The sequence below is a fragment of the Macaca thibetana genome, chromosome 15 (assembly GCF_024542745.1).
Source record: "Macaca thibetana thibetana isolate TM-01 chromosome 15, ASM2454274v1, whole genome shotgun sequence".
Lineage (NCBI taxonomy): Eukaryota > Metazoa > Chordata > Mammalia > Primates > Cercopithecidae > Macaca > Macaca thibetana.
This window is the reverse complement of record NC_065592.1, coordinates 109863736-109878532: the sequence shown is the minus strand read 5'-3', so window position 1 is coordinate 109878532 and position 14797 is coordinate 109863736. Positions and strand designations below refer to the sequence as shown.

Sequence of the window (14797 nt, the reverse complement as noted above, 5' to 3'; positions counted from 1 at the left end):
TTGTGAGAGAAGTGCTGGTACCATGTGCCGTTGTCCTCCCCACTTGATAGAGGAGGAAGCAGGAGCATGGAGATAGTAAAACGTTGGCCTTGTCTGCACAGCAGGTAAGCAGCAGCACTGGGGTGAAAGCCGAGGCACGTATGACCCCAGAGCCCAGCTCCTAACTGCTCCTCTCCACATCGCCTACCCCCGTGGGAGTCCCATGACATCTGCAGTCCTCCTGTTGATCCAGCCCAGCCTACAGCAGTCACCTTCTGCCACGTGTTGACTTTACAGAAAATTAAATATACTAAATAGTTTTCATAGGCAAACAGTTAATTTTTAAAAAATTCTTTCTCTCTATTAGATATTTTCTTCTTATTCATTGGACCCTCAGTTCAGCCTGTGGTTGCTGTTCTTGACTGTGGATGCTGTCAGTCAACCAGGTAGACTCCCAGCTGTAGCTCACAGGCAAATCTGTTAAGCCAATAAATCACCATTCCTTGGGCACAGCCCTAAGGACCTCCGTCCAGGTTATAGCAAATAATTAATCAATGCCCTTGGAGTTCTGTTTTTTAGCCTTCTATAAAGCCATGAAACAACTACCATATGCTCACCGTTGCATGCTCGCCACCACATCCGTTCTACTAACTGCCTTACAGAAGTCAGGATCCCCCAGTGAATTTCTGGAATTGGCCCTCAGGATCCCATTCTAACTCCTGTAGTTCATCATTTTCTCTTTTAAGTGCTCACAAACTCTGGTCGATAAAGTCATCACAAATTTTGCGCCTCCCCCCATCTCTTATCTTTGCAGATCAGAATAGCTGTCTACCTCCTTCGGCTTCCTTCTCATTGTCTGTGTGAATTGATCCCCCCCCCGAGATCTGGGTTCACACATATCACAGGTGGACGCTTTCAGAGCTATAGCCTGTCCCTCACCTGGACTTGGAATGGGAACTGCTTTAAAGGGTAAAGGGGCCCTGTCTACCAGTACCAAGCAGCACTTCCCGCATAGCAGCGCTTGTTCTGCCACGAGTAGCTTGAAAATCATTCTCCTTGGCAGGAACGTTGAATCAAAATGGGAGTTGAGTCATTCTGTTCTTTCTGCCACCTCTTGGCACCTGGTCTTCCTTATCCTCCCAACTTCACCTCCAAAGCCCTTTTTTTTGCCCTGGGCCTTCTCCACTAGCTCATCCTGAAGTTTTCCCTTCTTGGCAGTCATTTTACAGCCTCCCAGCTCTCTTTCTGTAGTGTGGGTTTTGCCGTTCTGCAGCGTCCTGCTCAACTATTGTCCGCGTTCTCTGAAAACCACTCCTAGCAGAAGCCACCTGTGCAGCCACATGGGTGTCTTGGCTCTCCGCTTTCCTCTGTCTCTTTTGAGAATGTGTCTAGATCATCGCTTGTTGTGTTGAGGGAGGCAATATAGCACTCAGACCATTGCATTGATGGGTTTCTTATTTTTTCTCCATGTGGTGTTTTGCTTCTCAGAAAGGAATTTCTGATACATGGGCAGTCAAGACCTGAGGACATTTTTGGTTTTGTGTTGATACTCATTGCTTTTCTGAGTTTCATCTTTGATTTTCCTACCCTGGTTATTAAAATGTGTGGAGTTTGTTTGCATTTTCCACAGTTCTGCAAACTAGAGAGTTTCTCCTTATCACCTTCATTGGCAGCTGACCTGGGACCCTGAGACTTCTGTCAGTCACTCCCCACCACCAGGTCCTTCCAGTCTCAGGAGGACAGAATAAACCTCTTTTATGTTCCCGTGGCTCCTCAGAGGGGTCCTCCTTCTGTCTTAAATCATCTTAGCAATTGCCTTTTTCAACAGCAGAGGAACATCCTTCTGTGTCTGCTGCAGGCTGATGGTCCTACGGGGAAGCTCTTCCTGCTGGGTAGCTGTTAAATCCATTTTGAAAAGCAGACAGGCAGCCACATCTGCCAAATACCAGCGGCGTTGATACAATACAGATTTATTAGTTAAAGGTTTATTCACAACCTTTTGGTAGCACGGCAAATGCTAGTCAGTGGCAAGTGTTCATTATTCACAGTTTATAGATAGGAAAATTGTCACCGAAAACAAACAGTGAAGAGAGAATTCCTGTGCTTTCATCATTCTGCCTTCACTTTTTACCCAGAGGTATTTTCGTGGTGTGGTGTAGACCAAGGGGATGAGTGTGTAAGGAACATGCCCAGACCTAGCTTAGTAGTATTTTTCGTGGCTCTTGAAATTTGTTGTTTCTTTTATTTGTTTTCTGATGGTGATGAGTCAGGGAGCAAGCTTAAAGACCAGCCCTTAAAGGGTTTGCATTCAGAATCAGTGATCTCACCAAGGGAGAGTATAGGCTACATTTGTGTGTAGTGTCTTTGAAACCTTTTCATTTTGGAATAGGTTTAGACTCCCAAGGAGTTACTATAGTAGTGGAGTGAGTTCCTGTGTCCCCCCGCCCGGCTCTCCCCCACGGCACCATGTCTTCATGTCTCTGCCTGTCAGAGGAAGGTTTAGTTGATGCTACTGGAGCCTCAGTCAGAACACAGAACACAGATAATAGCCACATTTACACTGAGCTGCTGAATGCCAGGAGGAGCTCTGGCTGAGTGCTCCGGTGCCACTCAGCCCTGGGAGCTGCCCCAGTGACTCTGACTGTCCTCTTTTCACAGATAAGGGAGCTGGGCGGCATGGGGCTCATGCTCAAGGTCATATGGCAGTGGAGAGACTTGGGTCCAAGCCCTCACCCAGTGTGTCCTGCTGCTTCCCCTGCGGGTCTCACCTGTGCATCTGGGGCTCACATGTACACTGTCAGGCCAGTCTCTACCCAAGGGTCAGATTTCACTTGCTCCATTGTTGCAGGGTGAGTGAGGCCCTGTTCTCAAAGCTGTCAAACCTGGTGGGGCAGCTGCGACTCACAGAGACACTGAGATGTTGAAATGCTCATTAATTCCCTTCTGTCTCGTTTCTGGTGTGCTTAGTCCCTGGCTCAGGCCTGGCAGCAGAAAGTTTATAGATGAAGACTCTGGTAACGCTCATGCTGACTGCCGGGAGCGTGAGAGGAAGAGAGTACTGCTGGGTGGCCCGTCCGGGCGGGGGCAGAGCAGCGGGGGGGCGGGGGGGGGTGTTCAGACCCAGCCGACATGCTAGAGAACTGTTCAGAGGCATTTTCCCAAATCCCACCCTTGGGGTTATGCTGCAGGATTGGACCTTTCTTCAGGAGGCCCGATTCCAAATCAAATCATTATATATCAAATATCACTGCCACCTGCCCGCTCTTTAAATATCCACATCGCCTCTGTGGTTGCGGTGGAAAAGGAAGGCGTGGGGACGGGAAAGGGCACGTCAATCTCAGTTGTTGCCTTTGGTGCCAGGTACAACAGAAACCAAGGGCATCTGAGCCCAGACGACCTTGGTAACTTGATCTCTCACATTCCATGTATTCCAGCCAAAGAAATAAACACCAGAGTGTAATGTCTAAGAGACACTGAACACTTTTGATTTATGGAATGCTTCCACAGGACCTGAGCCTCACTGCAGACTTCACAGGTGGGGTGAGCCGTTTGTCTGAGGTTCTCCAGTTAGTACTTGGCGCAGCCAAGATGGGGACCTGGACCTTGGGGAGGCCCCAGAGTGTAGCAAGCACTTCAGCGTTCTGTGGACCTGGGTTCTTGCCGCGACTCTGCCACTAACCAGTTTTGTGGTCTTCTCTAGGACTCACTTTCTTTAGCTTTTAAATGAGTATAATCAGGATCTGGTTTCATCAGGATCTTATGAGGGAAGAGGGTGTGATGCATAATAAGAAGAGCTTGGCAGAGTACCTGGCACAGAGGATAGCTAGCTGTTAGCACTAGTCCAGTTAGAAACAAATCTGGCTACAGTTATCGCAGCAATAAAGCAATGGTTGACTTAAACAAATGGTAGTTATCTTTCATACACAATAAAAAGTCAGAAGGCAGGCAGCCCCAGGCTGGCCAGGAGCAGAACGATGCCATTAAAGGCTGTTTGGCTTCCTTCAGTCCATGCTGCTCTCCACAGAGTGCTGGTTTGCTGCCTCATGGTTGCCGTCCCAGCCCCATCCGCCATGCCTGTGGGGAAGAGGTGTGGTAGCAGTTACAGTTTCCCCCTTCCTAAGGAAAGCAAAAGCTTTCCCAGAACCCCAGCCCACACGCAGTCCCAGCAGGCATCTGCTTTTGTCTCTTTGGCCTGGACTAAGTGCCCTGGCTGTCCACAGCTGCAGGGCCACTTAGAAAATGAGCTAATGTAAATGACTAGTTAATGGGTGCAGCACACCAACAGGGCACACGTATGCCAAAGCTGCACGTTGTGCACATGTACCCTAGAACTTAAAGTATAATAATTAAAAAAAGAATTAAAAAAATAGAAAATGAGCATTAGCTTTTCAGATTCAGTCATACAAGTGGCAAGGAAGAAGGCAAATGAGAATGGGAGACCGATCACTTGGATTTGCCGCAGTCCTTCCTGCCTCACACTGTCACTTAAAAAATTTTTTTTCATTGGTCCTTAGGTGCATTGGGCCTAGTTCATCCTAGGCATGTGCTCGCGGCACATGAGCAGCTAGACTGTCTGCCTTTCCTGCTCACAAGTGTGTGCTGTACGTGCATCTCTTCAGTTTTTAAATGAAGCGTAACATAATGCATTAAAGTGCACAAGTCTTTGCTAGATGCCTCAAAGGATTTTTATGATTTATCCCCATGAAAATACATTCAGATCAATCTATAGAATGTTCCCAGCATCTCAGAAACCTTCCCATTTCTCTGCTCTCTGTCAGTACTCTCTCCCAAGGTGACCGTTATTCTGATCTCTGTCCCCAAAGGTCAGTTTTGACTGTTCTTGGATTCCATTGACATGGACTTGTATGTTTGTATGTACGCTTCGTGGGCCTGCCTCCTTTGACTGACCTGAGAGAGCCGTCTGTGTCCCTGCGTGTGGCTGTGGCTCATCTGCTGTCTCCTGAACTCTGTCCCTCTACCCAGACCTGGTATTCATGGCGTTGTGAGAGCCAGAGTAGCACAGAGGTGGAGGTTTCCTGTTTCCGTTCACGGAGTGTCTCTTCCTCCTGGAAACCAGCCCCTCTGATTGCTTGCAGAGCTTGCCTGTGCACTGCCCTCTCCACACCAAGCTGCTACCAGAGGAATCTCTTGGGGACTTGTATGTTGGCTTTCAATGCTGTCAGCAGGAAGAATTTTCTTGAGCACGTCTTCATTTGGAGAGGATGGAGGAAGAGAGAGAGGGATGCTTTCGGGAAGGACATTTTTAGGCAAAGGAAAAAACAGCAACTGAAGGCGTCGTTGGGAACTGGAGCCTGGAAGCCAGCCTTCTAGCAGAGATTTACATCATTCTTCTGCGTTCCTGCCCTTCGAGCAGCGTCAATTGAGGGCTCAAGGGCAAAAGAGACTCGCGGCAGCTCTGCTGTGCTGGGGCCGGGCAGCCTCCTCTGAGTCCACCCTGACGCCTGGGGAGTCTTCCTCCCCCAGACGGGGTGATGGGCTTTCCTTATCAAGGCTAGTGTGGCTTTCTTACAGAAACACGGCATGGCAGGACAAACCTGAGAGCAGTGAAAAAAGCTGATTCTTTTCAGGGGAGTCTTAAATGAAGATGAAATGGATTAGTTATTCTTACAAGTGTGGGCATGTAGGTAAGTCAGGGATCAAGTAGAAAAATGGAAAGTATGCAGTTAGCTCTGATGGTTTCCATCATCATCTTTCCTTTAGGTATCTGCTGACTCTGCCTTGTGTCTGCCGGGATAATGTCCCAGAATATTCAGCTAAGACCTAATCAGGGATCCTGTGTGCTCAAATGGAATAGTTTGTTAAGTTTAGTAGGTAATTTCTGTGTCCCCGGCCCTTGTTAGGGGCTTTGCAATGTATTATTTCAATTATTCTCCGCAGGATCTGGGAAGGTGGGTAGGATTATTCCCATTTCGCACGTGAGTAAATGAAGGTTAGTAAGTAACGGGTAGGAAGAAGGAAGGCTGCTAGTCTAAACTAGGTCTCATATTCCAAAGGCCGCGTACCTTCCGCACCACCACGCTACCTTTTAAAATAACCCCTTGCTTTTCCAATGCACCAACCCTCTTGTGGTTCCTTGCCTTCATTCGCCTCCACACAGTGCTCCTCAGTGTGGATCCAGTGAGTGGCCGGTTGTAGAACATCCGAAAGCTGTACATACCTCCTCACTTATTCTGATTTTAGTTAGCTGTTGAAGCTGTACTGTAACACTGCACACATCTTTGCTAGATGGCTCAAAGGATCTGTGACATTTTATTTAACATATTTAAAATGTTAAAGCCATAGAGCCTAGTGGAAAAGATCTTCACGGATAATAAGGAGTCACTGGTTTCAGTCCTAATGTCACTACAAATCAAAACAAGGCATAAGGCTGGGCGTGGTGGCTCACGCCTGTAATCCCAGCACTTTGGGAGGCTGAGGTGGACGCGTGGCTTGAGCTCAGGAGTTCGAGACCAGCCTGGCCAACATGGCGAAACCCCATCTCTACAAAAAATATAAAAATTAGCTGGGTACGGTGGCGGGCTCCTGTAATCCCAGATACTTGGGAGGTTGAAGCAGGAGGATCATTTGAGCTCAAGAGGCAGAGGTTGCAGTGAGCCAAGATCGCACCATTGCACTCCAGCCTGGTTGATGGGAGTGAAACCCTGACTCGAAATAAAAAAAAAAAGGCATAAGACTTTGAGTGGACCGTGACTGTCCAGTCCAATCTTTTGGCTTCCCTGGGCCACAATGGAAGAGGAAGAATTGTCTCGGGCCACATATAAAATACACTAACACTAATGACAGCTGATAAGCTAAGAAAAAAAATCGCAAAAAAATCTCGTAATGTTTTCAGAAGTTTATGAATTTGTGTTGGGCTGCGTTCAAAATCGTCTTGGGCGACATGTGGCCCACGCGTGGGCTATGGGTTGGACAAACTTAGTGTAGACCTAACGTCTGTGTGCCTCAGTTTACCTCGTGTGAAATGAGGAAGTTGAAGTATGTGATTATTAATGTCCCCACCTGTTCTAAAAACATGAGCTTCTGTGACCTGTTTGTTTTTGTAATTCTAATATGGGTGGAAAGTACAAATATTTATTAAAGGAGACTTAATTAACAAATGCAAATCCAGAGAAGTGGATAACATTGAGGCTTTCACAATTTTTTGAAGGAGATATAAGTTCTTTACTTTCCCAAGTAAAGCTTCATTTTCCATTGCATTTCCCTGTCTGTCATCAGAAAAGGGTGTCTGTTCTTGGATAATTCACAGTGGAGCTGAGATCCCTTGAGGGTCTGGCAGGCTTTAATTTTGGATACATTGTTGTAAAATATTTGTCAGTAGCCAACTTCAGGTTCCCAACCCAAATATCAATCCCTCCTTATTCAGTAGATGAGTATGTCATACAAACTGTTCTAAATTATACCTGGTACTATTGAATAGTATCAGGATGATATTGAGCAACTCTGAAAATAAGAAATAAGATGCTCTTATGGCCTGATTACTTAAGAATGTGCTATACTTAAATAAACTGTTACTGAATCATTTTAGACCCAATAAAGACAAAACTGGCCACACAAGTGACTCAGGAGCATCTGTTATCAAGCATGGACTCAATCCGGAGAAGATCTTCATGCAGGTGCATTATTTAAAGGTAAGCACCTCTCAGTTGCAGAAGCCAGTTGTGGTGCAGCGCTGTTCAGGCTATCCAGTTAAACAATAATGATGAGTGACATGACCGAGGCGAAAATACTGTAATGATATCTGAGGGTTCAGTAATTAAAGCACTTCATGCCCCCAAAAGGAGACCGTGTTAGGGAAGACTGAATGAAAAAAGGCTGAAATATTCCCTGCCCTGTACCTCTGTTCTCCCTGCCTGAGGAGCAGAACTCTCACATTGCTCTCAGGTTCCAGCTGAAAGCCATGGGTGAGAAGAAAGTGTTTTTTGTTGTAAAGGCCTTTCCTGGTAGCTGGAGTAGAGAAGAGCCGGGTCTCTCTTCTCTTTTCGTCTGCGTTGGACAACGAGGCTTCATGTGAACCAAGTCCAAGCGGAAATGATGACAACATTAACAAAGGAGTTGAGAGCTAATTAATTTCCAAGCCAAGCCTTCCTGGTGAAAATGGAAAGGGCAGCCAGGGACGGGTAGGACAGCACATTCTAGATGCACAAGTGACTGTGGGTTGGGTAGGGCTGACTATGTAACCATATTTTTTACGAACTCATGGCAGGCCTCTTTTTCTGTCTCTTCTTTCTTTCTTCCAGGGCTACTTCCTTCTTCGGTTTCTTGCCGAAAGACTTGGAGATGAAACCTATTTTTCATTTTTAAGAAAATTTGTGCACGCATTTCATGGACAGCTGATCCTTTCCCAGGTAATTTGTGGATCCTCATGAGTCCGTGATGCATGATTGGAGGGGTATGGCACGTGAAGATTAGATTATGCCAGTATTAAAGAGTAGGGAAAAGATTTCCCACTTAATGCAGTGGGAAAAATAGGAAGTTAATGAAATGGACACAAAGAAAGTGGTTGCTTTAGGGAGGGTGATCTCTCTGTAGTTTTGAAATAAACCGTAACCCAAAGCTGTCTCGTACACAGTGATGTGGATAGTTTAAGTGACCTTAAACACAAACATGAAACAATCCTGCCGTCCCCTTTACCTGGACTTACCTTTGGAAGATTGCCACCTTCTTACCTTCTAGTTTCAGTTTGAATGCCACAGCCTCCAAGTCAGCCGGCTAAACAGATCTGCATCCAGGCCCATGCGTGCCACCCCTTTGCCTTTCCATAGCCCTCATTGTCATCGCCATTGTCTGTAATGATATTTTCATTAGGGGGCTATTTGTTTCTTTTCTCTCTCCTCCACTCTACGTATATGCCCAACAAGGCCAGACCATTCTATTTCACCAGTACTTAGCACGTGATTGGCACACAGTAGGTACTCCATAAATATCTGATCAATAGATTAATAACAAGATACACTGAAATATGCAGACAGCCTGGCCACAAAACTATCAGAGAGAGACCCTGTCAGCTCATCTGGGTTTGGGGCCAAGCAGCACGTAGCAAGGAAGTTAACAAGGAGTGGCAGGCTCTGAAAAACGATGCTCATAACTAGTAGAAAATAGGCGATGCATCCTCAGCATAGGTTGGACTAGTGGAGCTTTTTCATGTTTGATCATTGTGCTCATATACAGCTGCGAGTCCCGTTATCTGCAAGGTTAGATGTAAAGGATGTGCACGTGTAATCTGAACACAGGTGGAAGAATCACATGAGCGTAGCAAGACCGACGGCTGTTCCTCTGTGTTCTTTTTATTCTTGTATTGGGTGTGGGGAAAATCCTCCCAAGCATGTATTTGGAAAGGCAATTCGAAAACTGGTTCAAAGTCTTACGTGCTTGGTTGACAGATTAGTACAAATTCCTGCTGCTTGAAGCCACTTCTCACCAAGAGGCTGCAGTGTCAAATACGTGCGTTGTATTTACCTTGGCTTTGGAGGTTTTGATTTTCACTTCCCATGGAACTCTTACTGCTCTCTGAACCAAACCGTTCAGTTCTTCATTTGCTTCTCTCTTTTTTGTTGGTTGGTGTTGTTGAAGACAGAGTCTCACTCTGTCGCCCAGGCTGGAGTGCAGCGGTGTGATCTCAGCTCACCGCAACCTCCACCTCCTGGATTCAAGCGATTCTCCCGCCTCAGCCTCCCGAGTAGCTGGGATTACAGGCACGTGCCACCACGCCCAGCTAATTTTTGTGTTTCTAGTAGAGATGGGGTTTCAGCATGTTGGCCAGGCTGGTCTCGAACTCCTGAACTCAGGTGATCTGCCCACCTTGGCCTCACAAAGTCCTGGGATTACAGGCGTGAGCCACCAGACCCAGCCTGTTTATCTGTTTTGAACAACTTCATTGTTTCTTCATAGCAACTTTATTGAGATAAAATTCACATACCATAAAGTTAACCCTTTGAAAGTCTACAAGTCAGTAGTCTTTGGTATGTTCACAAGACTGTTCAACCATCATCATTATCTAATTTTAGTACATATTCACCAAACCCAGAAGAAATCATTAGCTGTCATTTCCCCATTTCTACTCCCCTAGCCCTACATAACCACTAATCTGCTTTCTCTCTCTATGGATTGGCCTGTTCTGGACATTTCACATAAAATAATCATATGCTTTGACCTTTTGTGCCTGGCCTTCTTAACATAATGTTTTCAAGGTTCATGTAGCATGTATCAGTACTTCCTTTTTTTATTTTAATTTTCATTTAATTGTGATAAAATATACAAAACAAAATTTACCATTTTAGCCATTTTTAAGTTCACAGTTCAGTGGCATTAAGTACATTCATATTTTTGTGCAATCATTACCACCGTCCATCTCCCGTACTATTAATATTTCATCATGATAGCCGTCCATTCTTTCCTTCCCCAGCCCCGGCAACCGCCATTCTACTTTCTGTCTGTCTGAGTTTGACTCCTCTAGGTACCTCATGTAAGTGGAACCACACAATATCTGTGCTTTTGTGTGTGGCTGACTTCACTTAGCACAGTGTCTTCAGGGGTCACCAGGTTGCACATGTACCAGAACTTCTTCCCTTCTTAAAGCTGAATGCTCCATTGCATGCATATACCACATTTTGTTCACCCGTTAATTCCTTCATGAACATTTGCATTTTTTTCATCTTTTGGCCATTGTGCATAATGCTGCTATGACCATTAGTGTATAAAATATCTGTTCAAGTCCCTGCTTTCAGTTATTTTCAGTATATTCCCAGAAGTGGATTGCTGGCTTATACAATAATTCTATGTTTAGCTTTTTGAAGAATTGCCATACTGTTTCCATACTGACTGGGCCATTTTACATTCCCACCAGAAATGCACAAGGCTTCCAGTTTCTTCACACACTTGCCAACACCTAATGCCCTCTGGATTTTTTTATTATTGCCATCCGAGTGGGTGTGAAATTATAGCTCATGATGGTTTTGAGTTGCATTCTGTGATGGCTAATGATTTTGAGCATTTTTTATGTGCTTATGGGCCATTTCTTCTTTGGAGAAATGTTTGTTCAGATTATTTGCTGATTTTAAAATTTTGATTATTTGTCTCTTGTTCTTGAGTTTTCAGAGGACTTCATTTATTTTGGATGTAAGTCCCTTATCAGAGATACGATTTTCAGATATTTTGTTTTATTTTATGTTTTGTGTTTTTCCTCTCTTGATGGTGTCCTTTATAGCACAAAAGTTTTTAATTTTGATGAGTCCAATGTATCTGTTTTCTCTTTGGTTTATTGTGCTTTAAGTGTCATAACTAAGAAACTGGCTTAATTAAAGGTCACAAAGATTCATTCCTATGTTTTTTTTCTAAGAGTTTTATTGCATTAGCTCTTATATTTAGTTTTCTGATCTGTTTTGAATTATTTATTTATTTATTTATTTATTTATTTTGAGACAGAGTCTCGCTTTGTCACCTAGGCTGGAGTGAGTGGCGCGATCTCGGCTCGCCTCCTGGATTCACGCTGTTCTCCTGCCTCAGCCTCCCGAGTAGCTGGGACTACAGGCGCCGCCACCACGCCCGGCTAGTTTTTTATATTTTTAGTAGAGACGGGGTTTCACCGTGTTAGCCAAGATGGTCTCGATCTCCTGACCTCGTGATCCGCCCGCCTCGGCCTCCCAAAATGCTGGGATTACAGGCTTGATGAATTAATTTTTATATATGTTGTGAGGATTACAGTCCAACTCCTTTTTTTTGCATGCGAATATCCAGTTGTCCCATAAACCATTTGTTAAAAAGACTGTTCTTTCCCTCCATTGAATTGCCTTGTACCCTTGCAAAAATTAGTTGACCATTAATGTAAGCATTTACTTCTAGACTCCCAATTTGATTCCATTAATCATTATTTCTATTCTTGTGCTAGTATCATATTGTCTTGATTACTGTAGCTTTGTATTAAGTTTGGAAATTATTGCTTTTCCAACTGGCATATACTCATTATAAAAAATTATAAGCAATGCAGAAAAATACAAAGAATGTGAAACATTACTCAAAATCCCACCACCCAGAAATACCTATAATTAATATTGTGTGAATGACATTCCAGAAATCATACTATTTATCCCTCAATGTTTATATGTTATACATGATGTATATACATGTATGTGTGTATATATGTATATATGGTATATGCATGTATACAGACATTGATGTCACTGGACAGAAATAATTTTATAAAAATAGGAATACATTATATGTGCGTTTTAATGAAATGTTTTAAATTTTCTCTTACTTGAATTTAATGAATGAAAAAGCAACTAAAGTAGAGATAACTTCCCAAACTTAAGATAAATGTAAGAAAGATTATTTTCTAAAAGAATTTTCTATGGTTAAGAAACATAATTATAAAAGAATTAGGAGGTTGAAATTATTTTTTCCCTTTACTTATATCATTTTTAGAAAACATCAGTTTATTCACTACTGTAAAAGATGAGGAATTGGCCGGGCACGATGGCTTATGCCTGTAATCCTAGGATTTTGGGAGGCCGAAGCAGATAGATCATGAGGTCAGGAGTTCGAGACCAGCCTGGCTAACATGGTGAAACCCCGTCTCTATGAAAAATACAAAAATTAGCCGGGCGTGGTGGCAAGCGCCTGTAATCCCAGCTACTCAAGAGGCTGAGGCAGGAGAATAGCTTGAACCCAGGAGGTGGAGGTTGCAGAGAGGCAAGATCATGCCATTGCACTCCAACCTGGGACAGAACAAGACTCCGTCTCAGGGAAAGGAAAAAAAAAAAAGATGAGGAATTACATAGTTATGTACTTTACTTTCCCCTTAATTCTAAATTTTTCTTAATTATTATTTTTATATATTAAGGTTTACTTCATTTACAAAATGTACTATGACCATGATTTTCACAGTTGTGTAATCTTGGCTTGTTAAAGGATTTCAGTATTTACCACCAGTTATTTTACCTTTTTTTCATGAATATTTTATTTTGATTGAGCTCTTTGCTGGCTGAATTTCATTATCAAATTTGTGTTCAAGTTGCAGACTCACAGGCTCTATGATTTCTGAGTTCTTACTGCCTAAGAATGCTTGCCTGTTGTCTTTATATTTGAATTATAAACTGACTGGACATAATATTCTTGGGTTATATTATCCTGCCCTCAAAACTTTTAGACATGGCTCAGCTGCTTTCTGGCATTGAATCCTGCTGTGGAAACTTTTGCAGTCAATCTACTTTTTCCCCTTTATACCTCTTAAATGACAGAAGAATTTTTTCCCTGTCTTTGAAGTTTAGAAATTTTATCAGGAAATGGCTTGACGTCTATGGTTTTCTATCCTTTTTCCCCCTGGAAAAATAGTGTGCATTTTAATTTTAGTCCTAAATTCTATTCTTTCTTCTTTCAATGAGTATGTCTTCATTGTATTTTTGAATTCATTTTCCCCCTTGCAGGGTTCTGGATTTCAAGGTTACCAGTTATCCTTGTGTTATATCATCTTTGTCCTCTATACCTATTATTTTCCAGTTGTGTTTATCTTTTTCTTCTTCATGACCTGTATTAATCCCAAGCAACCCCTTTATTATTAGTGTTATTTTCCTTAATGTCTGTTCTTTTCCATGCTGTTTCTATTTTATTAGTGCTCCTGTACTGGTCCTTAATGTATTGCCTTTGCCATGAAATCGCTATGTTCATCTCATTTTGTTGTTTTGTCAACTTATCTTTGAGCTTTCATTTTACCAAATTTATGTTCTTATTTTTTCTGTAGTTGTTAATTTATTTTATAGTGTAAAGTATTCATGGAGCATTTTCTTCTATTCCTTGGATTACGTTTTCTTCAAGGCGGGATTCCTTGTCTTTTATGTGTCGTGCTGCTTTCTCTCTCTCTGTGAGTTGTTGTTGTGTTAGTTTGCATGGTTGCCATACGTTTCTTTTTGCTCATTCTCAGCTTGGGTAGCACTCTCCTGACCTTTCGTTTATTCTCATATGTATTGGAACATTATCTTTGATTCCTTTTCCAACTTACCCTATGCCTGTTTTTCTCTCCCTCTGAGCTACAGTTTGGAACTTGGATGTTATGTATAGAGGGGAGGAGGAGAGAAGCTCCACTGGAGTTGTATACGGCCTTTGTTGGGAAAATTTGGCTGGGCTGCTCTTGAAAACTTGTTAAATGTCCCCTGCCAAGATTCTTGTGACCTAACATGGGTGTAGCTTTTTCCCACTGCAGGTGTCCCCTCAATTAATGTTGTTCCTGCAGTTTAGGTGACAGCCCTAGAACGTGAGCAGCTCACCAGAGAGTCATCCTCAGTTGTTTATTCCCCACGTTTTGCTTGTCTCTTGCCAGCAAACACTTCCAGCCCCTCCACAGGCAAAGAAGAAAGATAAAGATATTCCCGTTTTTCCCCAAATGTGTGGCTATTTGTGAGAATTCGCAGGGTCTGTGCAGCTCATCAGTGCTGCTACTGCTAAGCATGAGGCTGGGGGTCGGTGCAGAGGGAGAGTTAGAAGCTGCGTTTGAATCTCAGATTTCTTTCTTAGTTGTGTCTGTTTGAAGTTCATCCCATGAGGCTGTCCTTGTTTGAATGCTGCTGGTTAAGTTTTTAATTACTTTAATGATTTGTGTTTTTGTGTAAATTGCTAGTTAGTTATTGATGATGAAGGTCTATGGTCCAGTTTCTTTACTTGGAAGTCCCTAAAGTTCTTCCTTTTCCAATTTACATCTTAATCTTTTCCCTTCCAAATGCTCTCCCTGTCCAGCATTTCAATATTATCATCTTTCTTTTGTTTTTTTTTTTTTTTGAGACGGAGTCTCACTCTGTCACCCAGACTG

General features: G+C 43.3%; 1 protein-coding gene across 1 annotated transcript in view; it reads left to right on the top strand.

Moving 5' to 3' along the window:
• AOPEP (aminopeptidase O (putative)) overlaps window positions 1-14797 on the top strand; it is a 366175-nt gene that overhangs the window by 225383 nt on the left and 125995 nt on the right. The window contains exons 8-9 of the mRNA XM_050760723.1: window positions 7526-7628; window positions 8238-8345. Of these exons, the coding sequence (XP_050616680.1) occupies window positions 7526-7628; window positions 8238-8345 (211 nt within the window). The remainder of the gene's footprint in view (window positions 1-7525; window positions 7629-8237; window positions 8346-14797) is intronic.